The following is a 15,086-nucleotide window of genomic DNA, read 5'->3' as shown; positions in this document are numbered from 1 at the left end:
GGTAGAAGTTACCTTTGCAGTAAAACAATGCATAGGGTGAATTTCGCAACCTGCACTTTGTGTCTTTTTTTCCCCAGAGCGGTATTTTGCAGCATTTGCCCTCAAACCAGTTCTTCTTAATGCAATAGATGCAATTAGCAGCAGACAGGTTGGTGTAACCTGTCCCTGATACACCTTCGTTCCTCTCCCCCCTTCTCCTTCAACCCTCATTTACTGGAACAGAGCTCTTCTAGGAGAGTTTGAGTTTATTGGAGCTTAAAATGTAGAAATGCTGGAAAAGTAAAGTTTCAGTTTCAGAATTGAAATCTGAGCTCTCCTTACGAGTGGGGTTGCTGGATAAAAAAGAATTCCTACAGGTTTTGCAGGACCGTGGCCCGGGCTATGGGATTTGGGAGGGATGAGCCCCAGCTATGTGTCCTGTTTGCCAGTGACCACGGAGAGGACACAGCACATGCAGAAGTTCCTCATGGAGGACTAATGGACCTCCAGGATCCAGATTGGGTCCATCCCAACCCCACAGAACCTTGTTTTGTTGGCACCAGCTCTGGGAGAGGGACAGGGGATGCTCTCAAGGCCCACTTCCACAAACAGGAACACACCATGGGAAGGCTCTGCGTGAAGCTATTGAGAAGGGCTGTGCTAATGAAGTCCAAACACTTTGCTTAGATGTCATTGCTACAGCAACATAAAATACATTGAAATGAGGCACTTTGGTGAAAAGCTTGGGCAATCTGGGACAGAATGGAATTCTGAAATCTCGGCTTTTTTCTTCAGAGGGTCTTTGCATGTTTTTGCCATTAACTTTGTGGCAGTGCTGTAACGAGTGTGAAACTGTGAGTTGCAACCTCAGGGTAAGGTATATTTCCATAGAATCAAATAGAGGATTGGAAAAGCCCTCCAAGATCCCCAAACCCAAGCCCAGCCCACCCCAACCATGCCCACCGACCATGTCCCCAGGTGCCACATCTCCACGGCTCTTGAACACCCACAGGGATGGTGGCTGCACAGGGAGATGGACCATCTCCCACCATCTCCCTGTGCAGCCTATGCTGCTGCATCACCACTCTTTGGAGAAGAAATTGTTCCTAACGTCCAACCTGATGGTCCTGCGGTGCAACTTGAGGCCATCACCTGGCATAAAGCTGACGCAGCACAGACCCACTTCTGTTTTTCCCCCTGCTCTACCAACACCGTAACACAACGCAGAGCCTTCGGGTGAGCTTTTTGGTGGCAACTCCCACCTGGGGATTGCTCCTCCCACTGCCCCTGTTTGCTCGGAGCCCAGCGAGCTGCATGCGGTCACGTAGGCATGTTGCAAGAGGCACTGCCACTCTCACACAGCAGGAGTGGATCAGCGGCATCCTCCTGCCGTAGCCCGGCAGCCGATGACACAAAGCCCTCACCTCGAGTGACCCACGGCTTCCCGACCAAGGCGCACACCTCCATTGGCTCAAAAGCCCCCTCTAATTGTGACTCCGGCGACGCTGAGACGGGTTTTCCACAGGAAACTTCTTGGAAAAACCACAGCTTTATTTCTTTATTATATATATATTGAGTAACAGGCAGAGCGGTGCATCGGGTCGCGATGTGCTGCGGGGTTCCCCCGCCCTATCCCCATGGCCAAAACCTACTGGGAAGGGGCACCACCGAGCAGCGTTGAGCGCCCGAGTTCCAACACAAGCTGTAGGATGGATGGATGGAGCGATGTTTCACACCAGACACTGTGATTTCCTTTCTTCCCCCCTCTATCCTATGTTTGAAGCTCAACACCAAAAAATGATGGCACGTCCCAACAAAACGATGGGAAAACGTCAAGCTCTACACATTTATTACTCAGATGACGTGTTCTATAGCATACGGTGGGTCTGATGTTCTATCAAGAAGACTGCATTGCCACAAAGAGTTGTCAGCTCGTCTCTGAAATGCTGAAAACGATGAGTTTCTGTTTTCTCTAGGATGAATATCTAGTCTTTATGCTCCCCAAATCCTTTCTCCTTGTTGTTTTTTTTTTAATTTTTTTTTTTTTTTAAAGCGCTTCATTTAACAAATACGATTAAATTAAAAATGGTGCCTCTTCAAATGCAAATAAATACATTAAAAAAAAAAAAAAAAGAAAAGAAAGAACTGCTAGTGTGAACTTCTGCAGGACATTGCTGCTCCCTTGGCGATGGACGCGGTCCTTCATGTTTGTTCTCCTGAAAAATACTGTGTGTCACTGGGATGGGCGAACAGCTCACACCAAGAAAAGTAAAACTAGTGTAAAGCCATCAAATACCCAGCGGGGAAATATTTCCAAGAGAGGGATGTTATAAAATAAAGCAGGAGAATAAATTGTAAGTTCTTCTGACAAGTTTTCCTCCGAAAATGTCAATCACGCCAACTGATCAATCCCCTTTGGGGGATGAAGGGAACCAGGCAAATCACCTTGCCTTTTTTTCCCCCGTTTTTGTTCCACCTGCATACAGACAAAAGAGTGCTCCAAATGGGGCTGAACTCTCATGGGGGATCCAAATGAATTGGTTGTGGGCACCAACACTAAATCTCTGGCAGTTGTTTGGCAATGGGAAGGAGGGTGCTGGGGGCTGCAGTTTCGGGACATCGCCGTGGTGCCAGCCCCACTTTTGGCCAAAAGAGGGTATTTATTCTGCACCCAAAATACAACGTTGCCCACACTTTGCCCCCACAGTGAGGGACACCAGCAGCAGAACGTAATACTGGGGGGAAAAAAAAATGACATTTTTGGTCAACTCCTAGATTCTCACGTATCAACGGAGTGAGGGATGTAGTGAGTGACCGAGCGGTCCGTGGTGGGATGAACATGGATGGATTTCACACAGAAGTTCTTTGATGGGAGAAATCCCGGTGCTGGAGGGCAAATCTCCCCTGGGTTTTTTTTCTTTTTTTTCTCTTTAGATTTTTTAATATATTTTTTTTTTCCTTCTTTTTTCCTTCTTTTGCTCCAGTCAGAGAGCAGGGTCCAAGGGATGCTGTGTTGCGTGCTGCGGGGAGGCTGCCAGCTCAGATCCTGGTATCAGTCCTTCCATACAGGCAACCATCTCTGTTTCCTCAGCATTTAGGACCGCTGAAGCTCTTCTCCCCAGTTCCTCTCTCGTACTCCAGGTGTGGATCTGCAGACACACCAACAGGCAACCAACCGAATGGCTCCCAGCGCTCTGAACCGTCTAACCAAGACTCTCACTTCCTCAACACCTTCACGTCAAAAGTCTCTGCTCTTCCAGCTCCCCAGAGATCCACAGAACCACGTAATGGTTGGGTAGGAAGGGACCTTGAAGATCACAGAACCATGGAACAGATGGGTTGGAAGGAACCTCCAAGCCCACTGAATCGCAGTCTACAAACTAGGTAGGAAATGCAGCCAGTGAGAAAGCAGCAGGAAACCTGTATTTTCGGCTTCTCGTTGTTTTCCTCTTCTTTTTCCTCCTTTTTTTTTTTTTTTTTTGCCATATGCTTTTTGCCTTCTCTCTGCTGGTTTCCCAAGAACACCAAGTCTTCATTTCTCCCTTGCCCTGTACATGAATAGGCCTGACTATAACAGGCCTGCTCTTAAATGTATAATTACAATGATGACAGTAATTACAATAAAGCACTCTTTCAACAGAAACAACAACAACAAAAAAAAAAAAAATTAAAAAAAAAAAAAAAAAAAGGGCTACTGTTAAGTGGATGGGAGATGCTGCAGCATAGCAGCATCCCGTGTTCTGCAGAGCTCCTAGCTCAGGGCACGTGTTTTTGGGTAAATCTGCGAGGTTTCTGGCAAGAAGGCTGTGGCTACGTTTCTCCAAAAGTGGCTTTTGGGCTCTTGTAAAATCCTTCTCCTGCTTCAGCATCTTCATGAAACCATTTGTGAGCGGAGGGTGAGCACTGCTGCCCCATCTCCGCACGGATCGCAACTGTCCGTTTTGACGGTCATAAAATAAAATAGAATAAAAACACGAGAAAAAAAAAACAAAACCCAGTGCAAATCAGAAAGCCATCCTATGTGCCCATCGAAATCCGGAGGAGACGGAGCGGAGGTGGGGGCAGAAAGCTGAAGAGAAGAGGAGGGCGAAAAATAAAATAACGAGAGCTCCGCTGCACAAAAGCCGTCAGTGATGAGTGTCTGTGTAGTGTGTGCCACGCTTTGTCCTCCCCAGACATCTGCTGTGTGCTGCCTGCTGCCAGTTGGCCGGAGCCAGGCGGGGGGACAGCGTGAAAACAATCCTGGCCCCATTGGGCTCGCTCCTCCGACTCACCGTCGTCTTTCTAAAGCCAAACAATAACCCGGCGGGACACGCCGATTTCAGAAAAGAAAACCCTACAACAAAAACACGGCAGGGAGGAGGGGTGGCACTTGGCGACGAGGCTGAAAGAAACATGCTTCTCCCTCCCCACCTCACGAACATAATTCTCGAGCATGCTGGGGTTTGTCTGCTTGGGTACATCAACTGGAATCCCGCTAAGGTGCACGTCTTCTCCTCGCCCCTTCCCACCCCACCCTGCCCTGCCCCTCAGGCCGTCAGTTTTTGGATTGTCTTGTTGTAGTACTGCGTGATGGTGGGCGTCAGCGGGTTCCAATTGTTGGCGTGCAGCTCGATGACCTCCAGCAGGAGAGAACGCGTCAGCATGGACTCAGAGGGACACAGCATCTTGTCGCGGGCCGCAGCCAGCAGCTCCGTCATCATCTCAGGCAGCTGCTCCTCCAGCAGCCGGCCGGTGCTCTGCAGCTGTCAGGAGAGAGGGGGCAACAGCGTCACGGCTTTGTTTTTGTAGAAAGGCAGTATCGTTCAGGGTGAAAAAGACCATCAGGTCCAACTGCCAACCCACCACCACCATGCCCCAGTAGTCACACAATCAGTTAAGGTTGTAAAAGAATACTAAGATGATCCAGTCCAACCACTGAGCCACCCCCACAAAGGCCACTTAGCCGTGTTCTCAAACAGAAGCACAGAATCAGGAAGGTTGGAGAAGGCTTCCAAGACCCCCAAGCCCAATCCACCCCACCATGTCCACTGACCATGTGCCCAAGTACCACATCTCCATGGTTCTTGGACACCTCTGGGGATGGGGACTCCACCACTTCACAGGGCGGTCTGTGCCAGTGCCTTACCATTCATTCCAAGAAGAATTTTTACTATTTTCTCCTCTTGTTGAAAAACAGAAATGCTGCACTACGAGTGAGGTTACGGGAGGGAGGAGTGCATGGTTCATCTCCCACCAACTTCAAAGGCAGCAGCACTGGGTGCTTTGGAAAAATCCCACCTAGAACTCGAGTTATTGTCAAAACACAGCATGTGCTGTGATGTGGTGTGCAGCCCTTTACCTGATCCTACATTTGCTGCTGATTCACAGCTGTCGTCTGCCCCGGTCACTAAGCAGGGCTCTTCTGGATGTAGAACAAATCCCTTTGCATCGCAACCAGCACTGTGTTTCCAGCCTTCTGAGCATGGCCACGGGCTCCTAAAGCAGCCCCAGAAACCCCAACCTCAACTTTGCAATCCCACCTGTGCAGTATAGGTACCATAATTTCCCTACAAAGCACAGCAAAGCCCTCTGCATAGCCCACCACTGCTGCAGGAGGCAGAAGGGACAGCATGATGTGGAGCTTCCCTACCTCCATGGAGCAGCACAGCACGGCATCCTCCTTCACATCCTGAGATTGTAACAACTGCAAAAGAGAGGAGATTGGAGATTAACCACTTCTCTTAGAGTACTGATGCTTGCTGAGAGCATGGCAGTCTCCCTGGTCCCTTTCCACCACCTTATCCTTGAAGCACGAAGGATCTCCATTCACCTTTTGGCATTTCAGTAGTGATCTTTTCAGCTGCTTCCCCACTGGAGCCAACCCCAGACCCAGCTCTGCTCTCCCAGAACTCTGCATTCCAAACACAGCCCATAGGCACAAGCAGCTTCTAAGAGCACCCCAACATGATGCTACAGGGTCAGGCCACAATGGCATGGGTCAGTGGCAAAGGGCAGCTCAGCCCGTCCATCCCCAAAAACGAGGAGCTGTGAGCAAAGCTGGGTCAAAAACGCACATTTTTACAGAATCACAGAATCATAGAATGGCTTAGGTTGGAAGGGACCTCAAGGATCATAATGCTCCAACCCCCTTGCCACGTGCAAGGCCACCAACCTCCACGTTTTTTTTTTTGATAGTGCATGCTTCTTTGCTTCTGTCTTCACTTCACCACTGTCATGCACACAGAGTCCTCATTTCAGGCTTTCTCTTGAAGCCACAGGAGACAGAGCAGAACTGTACTGGCTGATTTTTCTGCAGATAAAAACTGTGATGTGGTGCATTGCTGTGGCAGACTTAACTGATTTCATTCATCTCTGAAATTCATCCAAAAAAAAGGCAAAACGTGGAAAAGTCTTTGGGCTAATTAAACCTGCCCATGAACAACACAGCTCAGTGGCAGTGAATTTGCTCCGAAGTCACACGTCTTACTGAACACACTGTTCTGCTTTTCAGCCTCAGTCATCTCTTCTTCCCACTTCCATTTTATTCTGCTTCCTTTCTTTTAGAAATGAACACGTTTACAGCTCCACCACCACTGGAAAATGAGAAGTAACTTGAGGAATTATAGCAGGTCTCAAAGCTGTGTCTTCGCTCTGTTTTCAGCAGAAAGCACTCTGTTTTGAAGCTGATGTTGACAGCATCTGGACAAGCACGCGGTCCCATCGGTTTGATTTCATGTTAGACAAATACCCAGCCAGGCACTGAATGCATGCAGCAGTTCCCCCAAGTTTATCTTTCCACTGAATTGTTTGGGAACAGTGGTTAAGCCCAAGCCACAAGCTCTGAGATAAGTTCTCCTAAACAGTTAACAGATTCTTTGCAAAACAACCCAAGAGATTACATTAAACCTTCCCCCAAAAAAACAACAGCAACAAAAAACTATTTCAATTAGAGATAAATATAAACAGGCAGCAGCCCAGAAGTACACTTTAGCAGAGACTGGGATGCTACCACTGCGATGTCCCTGCTGTGATGCCACCACTGAGATGTCACCATCGGGATGCTTCCACTGGGATGTCACCATTGGGATGTCACCACTGGGATGGCACCATTGGAACACTGTTGGGTTGCTACCGCTGAGATGTCACCATTGGGATGTCATCATTGGGATGTCATCATCGGGACGGCACTGTTGGGATGTCACCACTGGGATGTCACAATTGGGATGTTCCTAGCAGCTCACACAATCAGGGCTGCATGCAAGTGCTGAGTGTGCAAACCCAAACCTGAGCAAACTGCAAGCCTGATGTGTGGCTTTTGCACAACCAGATCCTGACCCTAAGCAATGCCATTAATTGTTTGCAATCTGATTTTTATTTACTTAAAATATTTCAAGGTAAACATACTATACTTAGTAAATTATCACTCCCACGTTGGAATTATTATTTATTTCACTATTTATAACTGCTCCTCCCTGTGCTGCCTCAACCCCACTGTGTCTCACACCATTCCCACTGGCTGCTCAGCCCCACACACTTTGGGTTTAACTAGCAATCATCCCCTTGGGGCTGAGGCTGTCTGCAAGAACACTTCTCCATGCTCTTTAGCCAGTTCCCTGTATTGGGTGAAGCCGTGCAGCCAAAGCAGCAGTTGCTGCTGGAAAGCAGACAAAGAGTCTGCTCGATTTCCTAAGAGTGGGGGCCGTGTGCCAGGATCTGCCCGGCTGGTCACATAACACCCGGCCACGGTTGCGAAAGGCTTCTCACTTCTTCTGCTGGTGCTGGATCGAGAGCTGTGCAGACTGGTGGGAGACAGAAGGCATCGTGCTTCCATCCCTGCAAAGCTCCAGTTCTCAACTATCTGTGCTCCACTGAGTGATGGGTAAAAAATGGCTCTGGACCCGAAATACCTTGAGGGTCTGTTCCTGGAAGTGCTGCATGTGATTGGGATTTCCTGGGAGCACTGGGCATTATTGCTTATCAAATCTAAGGAACTCCACCGACAGCAGATTTGGGTACAGCTGTGAATATTCACCAGCAAAACAAAGTAGCAAGCGCACATGCCTTATTTCTCTCCACTCACCAAGATGGGCTCTGTAGAAGAGCTGAAGATTTTGCATCATCCAGTCCAACCTCTCTGTTAAAGCAGCATCCCCCAGGGCACATCACACTGGGTTGTGTGTAGATGGCTTTAGATGGGGCCCTGGGCAACCTGGTCTGGTGAAGGACAACCAGCTCATGGCCTGGAGTTGGAATTGGATGGGTTGTAAGGCCTCTGCCAACCCAACCACTCCTTAGTTCTATCATTCTAGGATCTTCCAGGTCCCTTCCAACCCAACCATCCTATGGTACTATGATTATCCCCTATTCCTTCCTCCTCTGCTCTCAAGGCTTACTCAGCATCCCTGCGCTCCCATTATCCAGGAGAGGACAAGAAGGACCCAAAACTGCACCTGGGCTTCATCACGTATCACCAGTTTCCTCCTTCCAAGTGCTGACGGACTCACCTGAATTTGTTGCAGTCCACTGGATGTAAGCCAAACTCCCCAGTACTCCAGTGCACATCCCCACAACTATTTGGGTTCATTATCCACTTTCTACCAAGATAACCCACACCACAGCAGTGCTGACGCAGAGCTCTCAGGGTGCCCACGCCACGAGCAAGATGGAGAACCTGCCTCACTTCTCACCAAATCATGCAGGCTGGGTCATGCTCTGCAGCTCTTCCCATCAGGAGATGCATACATTACCCTCTACAGCTGCAATGACACTTTTCCTGTAAGGCTTTGCACTAATTATTGTGTATGACAACGCTTGCAGAATGGCATAAGCAGTGCTGGCCACAAACTGCCTCTTAGCATGCAATGCTTTGGGATGCTTCAGTGATGACTCCAGTGTGAAAGCAAAGAGGATTTTCTGACCTCCTGGAATGATGACCCAGAGGCATGGGGTGGCTGGGGCTTCTCTGGGAGCAGCACTGAGCAGGAGTTGGTCTGTCTGGGTGGCACGGGTTGGTGAAAACAGACTGGGGAAAAAGCAAAGTGCAAATGTGGGCACTGGGGAGGAGTAATTAACACTCCATCAGCACAGACACTTCCAGGATTCCTCCAAACAGTTCCCTGAAGAAGTGTCAACTCCCCATTGCTAGGCATCAGAGGAACTTTTGGAACCAGAAGACGCAAGTAGCATCTTCTCTGATGCCTAGGTTGCCTAAGCATGAAATGAGATTGGGGGAATTCCTTTCCATTACAGAACTGATGAGATAAGGGATGCACAGGGCACACTGTCTTCCCACCCAGCCCCACTGCAGACGGAATCAGCAGCAAAGGGTGAAGCCGGACACGTTTGGAGGAAACAAGAACAGCCACCCCAAAAGCTCTGCTACTCCAGCCACGATACAATGAAGGTTCCAAGACCACTGCAGTTGCACAAGGTGTACCCCACACAGGAGTATCAGCCCCTTTTGGAAGATGCTGATGGCAATTCCCACTTGCTTCACTGGGAAGAGGCCACCAGGATGGGGCACTGCTGGCCCCGCAGTGAGTTAGGGACCGTATCATGCTGCATCTGAGACAGCCTGAAGGAGCTGCTTCTACTTGTCTTACAGCTTTTAGCTGAGGAGGAGACTTCTGTTCTCCTCTTACCCAACCTGGACATTTTGGGAGACTGGAGGTGATTGGAGAGTAGGAGATTGGTTTGCCTACTGCACCCAGCAAACGACAACATTGGTTCTCCTCACTGGGCTCCCGTGGAGCTCCAACAAGAGATACTTAACAGCAAATTGCATTAAGGCCAGAGAACAAAGCCTGTGCCCAGCCGTGGGAAACTCCTCCTCCTCCTTCCCACTGCAGACAAGGGAAACCATGAAGCATCTCTCTCCCCAGATCTGGGACAGCAAAAGAGACTTCTCCAAAGATGGAAACCATGGAGACAATGACGAAGGCAATCTTGTTGCTCATCAAGTCAGACCATGCATCCCAGTGGTAGCCCTATTGGGTGGCTCCCCTTAGAAGAGAGAGGTGGAAGGCATCGCCCTCACCTTGGGGACACATCCATTGGGACTGTCTGAGCAGAACCAGAGGTATGCGTGCGGGTGAGGTGGAGTGGGAGATCCACGCTGTCAGCCTCACCCTGCCTGGCTGCAGCCATAACAGCCTTGGGAGCAGAGGATGTGACCTCATCCCAAAGGGAAAGAAGCGGCGAAAGCATCGTGCTGATTGCACAGGGCCCACCCTTGGCTGCTGGACACTCGGTGCTCTGCTGGCTCTTCACGTGCTTGTGGACACAAATAGCATCACAGAACATCCTGAGCTGGAAGGGATCCATAGGAATCACCGGGTCCAATCCCAAACCCAACCCTGTGGCTGACAGCGGTGTCCCAATGTGAGGAGATGGGACCATCCCAGGGGATGGCACCTGCTCTCATTGCTCCTTCCACCCTTTTCCCAAGGAATGAATGGAGGCTTCCCCAGCAATCCCCTAGGGCAAGGAGACAGCGGTGGCCCTGGTTGTCCCTGGTGGCCTTGCTTCTCTAAATTTGGCTCTGCTTGCAAAGCTGTTCATAATCCAAATCTATATCCATAATGGAAGACATAGAAGAGAGCAAACCCTGGGGTGAGCAGGGATATAGATGGGATTTTCTCTCTGGCACCAAAGCCCTTCCTTGTCTGAAACACAGCACTGCAGTTCCCATGCTCACTGGCTGTGACTGAGTCCTGCAGCTTTCCAGGAACACAAGTTCTGGTGCACAAAACATTGAGCTGAGCTCTGGGTATCACCATTTTTGTGTCTTCATCTATTCCCAAACACCAGGAGAGACACCTCCTAGGCATCCCCCTCAACCCTGTCCTTGGCCAAAACATGGAGCACAAGTGAAAAACTGCATTTGCCGTTCTGTTTTTGTTTGCCCCCACGGTCCCAGGGGGCTCAGCTCCATGACCAGCATGGCTTTGCAGGCGACATAACTAACTGTTAGTTTCTTCCTTCCTCCTCATGCCCAGCTCTTCCTCCAGGACTCATTTCTCCCTGTTTTCTTGGGTCAGCCCTGGCCACGTTGGAGCTCCAAGGCAGAAGGGGCGTGGGGTCAGGATCTGGACCTCTCGTTGCCTTCACTGTGCAACAGAAAAAGCCAAATTCTGCCTCGCTCTCAGAGAATGCAATCCTAAAACCCAACCTCTTATTTCACTGCCAGAGGGCTTCCAAATTCTGATGCTTTTTGAAAAGGGAAAGCCATTAAAATAAAACCCCCTCCGTGCGACAAGATGTGATTTTCTCTCCCAGTAGCACCGCCCTGCGGCTCGGCTGCAGCTGAGGGAGGTTCTTCCTCTCTTCCTCTGAAGGAGACAGCGAGAGACAGTGCCCTCCAAAGCTCAGACGTTAATTACCGCGTTGGAATACTTCTCTAAATTACACAGCATGGCCCCAGGAGATAACAGGCACTGAGAGGGGGAAGGGAGTGGACGCTGTCTATGTGCTGCACTGCAGCTCAGATGTGGAGGCAATGAGACGGAGCAGCCCCCTCCCTGCCCTACACCTCAGGCTTGCAGGGAGTGGGGAGACAGGAGGGAAGCACTGTTCCCAGCAGTGGAGGCAGGAAACACATCATCCCCCAGTGTGGGACCCCAATGGGAACCCCCAGTGTTATGCGGACCTCCAGTGGGACCCTTCCCGTGACATGGGGACCCAATGGGATCCTCCCCGAAAACTGTGAGTCCTCAGTGAGACACCCTCAATGCCATAGGGACCCCAATGGAACTCCATACTCAAACTGGGACCCCCTCAATGGGATCACTCTCAATGGCATGTGAACCCCCCAGTAGAATCCCCCAAACTGGGGCCTCCAACGAGACCACCCATGCCCCAGTGAGACCACCCTCCATGTCATGGGGACTGCCAAAAGGACTCTCTCCCCTCAAACTGGGACCTCCAGTGAGATCATTCTTGACATGGGGTGGGACCCCATTAGGACCCATCTAACTTGGAGACCCTCTCAGTGTGGGATTCCAATAAGACTCCCTCCAGCTTGGGCCCCCTCATGGCATGGAGACCTCCAGTGGGACCCTCCAGGCATGGGAATATCATCATGAGATGTTTAATTAGCCCGTGATGAGCTGCTTTCTGACATGTGCTTAGAATCTGTCCCAGCAGTCCCATCCCATGCACCCATGGGTGCTGGGAGCGCAGTGCTGAAGCAACATGGCAGCTTCTTGGGAAATTAGAGATGGGGAAGATGCCCAGCATGAGAGAAAGGTTCAAATATGAGGATCTGATAGCCAGACTTGATGATCCTAAAGGATATTTCTTTAACGAGTCTACAATACTGGAGCTCATCAGCTTCGCACCAGGCTGTGAGACCACTGAGTGTGTCTTGGAGGAGATTAGGAATGATCCGCATGGATGTGCCTCACCTCCTGGATCTATGGAGATTTACAGATGAGAGGAGAGCATGGTTCTCTACTGTGTTCATTTTAACAAGCGTTTGGGTTCTGTCTCCCAGTATCCAAGTAGAGGTAGACAACCAGGTTAGTTAACCTGGCTGGATGGCTGGGGGCGGAGGGACGTAGGGCAACCATTGGGCTCACTGCAGGACCTGTCCTTTTTAGCATCCCTACTAACAACCTGGAGGAGGTGAGGAGCCCACTCTTGATAAGTCTGGAAATGACACAGAATTGCAGGGACCAGTCGACATGCCAGCCAGAGGGAGTCAGCAGGCTGGAGGAAGGAACAACAGGAACCTTAAGAAGTCAACGAGGCAAACAGCCAAGTGCTGTTCAGGAGAGGAACACGGGGGCAGGAATAGAGTTATAACAGGGCAGGAGGGAGGCAGAGCCCTGTGGGACCCCACTCCTGGAGGAACCATGTACGTCACTGCCTGCAATCTCTGGAGCTGGTTTTTCCACTTTCTTGCTTGCCTGCCATAGGCAACTGCTGAGATTCCCTGGATGTAAATCCAGCTCTGTCTGCTGCACGGCGTCATACAAACAAACAAATACATCCCAAGCAGCGCTCGGCACCAACTCTGAGCTGGAGGCAGCTCAGCTGGCAGTGGGCTGGCAGCAAGGTGGCAGCTCCCAGCCCAGAGGCACCTCCTGCGTTGGCACCCAAACAACATCCCATTGAGGATGGGACAGAGATATGGAAGAATCCAAACCTCTTGATACTGCTCATCCCACGCTGATCCCATACAGCACAGAGCTGGGTGAGGAGCAGCCAGCCCAAAATGAGCCTCAGTGGGACAGAAGTGCTCAGAACCAGTTAACAACAGCTGGGATATAGCATTATTTATCATCTCTCTGCCTGCACCAGCCACAGGGCACTCGTTAACCACACACATCCCCGTCGATGGTACTTGCTGGTCCCCAGTCCTAACCCATTCTCTAAACTTTCCTGACTCAGCAGTGAAGAATAAACGTGGTTGAGCTGCAGGAACCAAAGTCCTTCTGTTGCTGGTTCCCTTGTCGCTGGAGCAGAGTGCCCCACATTGGGCACGGGACAGAGGCTGTGGAGCAGCGAGGATGTCAGCACTACCGCCTGTCATCCTTCAGGGCAATGGGGATTTAAAGAGACTGACCTGGCATTTCTGCATTAAGCTGGGACCACACGACCACAGGGCTGGGAGACCACAGCAGGACATCCCTTTCACTGTGGACACCAAGCTCAGTGGTGGGCACAAAGTCCTAAAAGCTCTCAAAGCTTCATTTTCCCAAGCTCCCCGTGTTTGGTAGCTGCCATCGTTCTCTGGTTCTCATCTGTCAGAGGGGCTCTCTCTAAAATTCTCTTCTCCCCATAACCCTCAGGTGCCAACCTTGGGGCTGGGAGACCTACTTCCCTTCTCCAGTGCTATGACCCAAATTTCCTCTGCTCTGATGCACACCTGCTCTCATCCTTACTGTCCCCACGCTGCTCTCATCCTGGTGGCGCCTCACTTTGCACTGGTTCTGTAATTAGTTGTGATGTTACTAAGTTTTTATCAAGGGAAAGGAAAGGAGCTGGAGAGGAAGCTCTGCAGGGGAAGGGAAGAAACATTCCTGCTGTAGCCATCAGGAACTTTCCCCTTCCTCTTCTCACTCCCTCACTGACCTTTGGCTGAGTCTGCCAAAGCCATAAAGGAAAAGGGAAAAAAAAAAAATAAAAATAAAGAGAAGAACTAGAAAGCAAGAGAAGCAGGGAAGGATAGGCAGAGCAGAGACGGTATCTTATGTTGTCTTGCCCCTGATAATGATTTATCACCAAAGGATGGGTGGATAGATGTCCTTTCCAACCCAACTGATACTATGGCTCTATGAGAACCCAGTGCTGAGCTGCCACACAGTCAAGGTCCCAGCCCTGTAGTCATGGGCCAGTCACTTTGGGGCATGATGGAGAGCTGAACAGCTCTGGCTCGTCCACATCAGCTGAGCTACGAGGTCTTCATCTCCAGGAAATGGAACGGCTTGGACAGAGCTGTCCTCTTAGGGAACAGAGAGATTAACGTTTAAGAAACAAGCTTCTGCATGACATCTTGATACAGTTAGTAATAGCTTTTTATGGAGCTGTTCTGTAGCAAAAAATATCTGTAATATGTGAAACTCATGTCTTTAGGGTGCCACCATGCCCCTGTGTCCCCAGTATGACATGAGCAATGGTGACATCACAGCAAGGGCAGACAGGAGCGTGTTGGGAACAATTCTGGCAGAAACAGGGCTGGGTTGTGTCATGGCTGCAATGGGAAACAGGAGGAACAGGAGCTCTTCCCAATGTGGTGACGCATAGTGCTGTGGGAAGAGAATTTGGGGAAGTTCTGCTGTTCTTAGAATCCCTCTCCTACCTCCTCTGCGAGACATCTGTGCCTCACTGTGATGCCCCAACCATTTCTCACTGTTACACTCACTGTCTGTGAACTCTGCCCACAGTACTACTGCAAAGACAAAATGTTTATTAAGCGTGTGCATTCAGAGAAAATTTTCCATGCTAAAAGTCATTCCCAGCGATTTCTCTCCCTCACTTCCCCTTGTTCAAGATCTAGCAGTACTGGACTGACAGTGTGGGAGTAATGGCGTAAGGGAGCTCGCTCTTCTCTCTTTCCTTTCTGTCTGCCTCATCCACTCATTGGCATGAATGCCTCCAATCACAGAACAACTGAACGGTTG

At 50.1% G+C, this 15,086-nt stretch overlaps 1 protein-coding gene across 6 annotated transcripts in view; it reads right to left on the bottom strand.

The window, feature by feature from the left end:
- Window positions 1–2,911: 2,911 nt before the first annotated feature.
- CTIF (cap binding complex dependent translation initiation factor) overlaps window positions 2,912–15,086 on the bottom strand; it is an 88,270-nt gene continuing 76,095 nt past the window's right edge. For all 6 annotated transcript variants that reach the window (XM_042862325.1, XM_042862323.1, XM_042862326.1 and 3 more), the window contains 2 exons: window positions 5,612–5,665; window positions 2,912–4,724 (listed from right to left, as the gene is read on the bottom strand). In XM_042862325.1, the coding sequence (XP_042718259.1) occupies window positions 4,509–4,724; window positions 5,612–5,665 (270 nt within the window). In that variant the 3' untranslated portion in view covers window positions 2,912–4,508. The remainder of the gene's footprint in view (window positions 4,725–5,611; window positions 5,666–15,086) is intronic.

Source organism: Lagopus leucura, unplaced genomic scaffold, assembly GCF_019238085.1.
Source record: "Lagopus leucura isolate 7727_CA_CO unplaced genomic scaffold, USGS_WTPT01 Super-Scaffold_650, whole genome shotgun sequence".
Lineage (NCBI taxonomy): Eukaryota > Metazoa > Chordata > Aves > Galliformes > Phasianidae > Lagopus > Lagopus leucura.
Note: the sequence above shows the minus strand (reverse complement) of the source record. Positions and strands in the feature narration are given on the sequence as shown.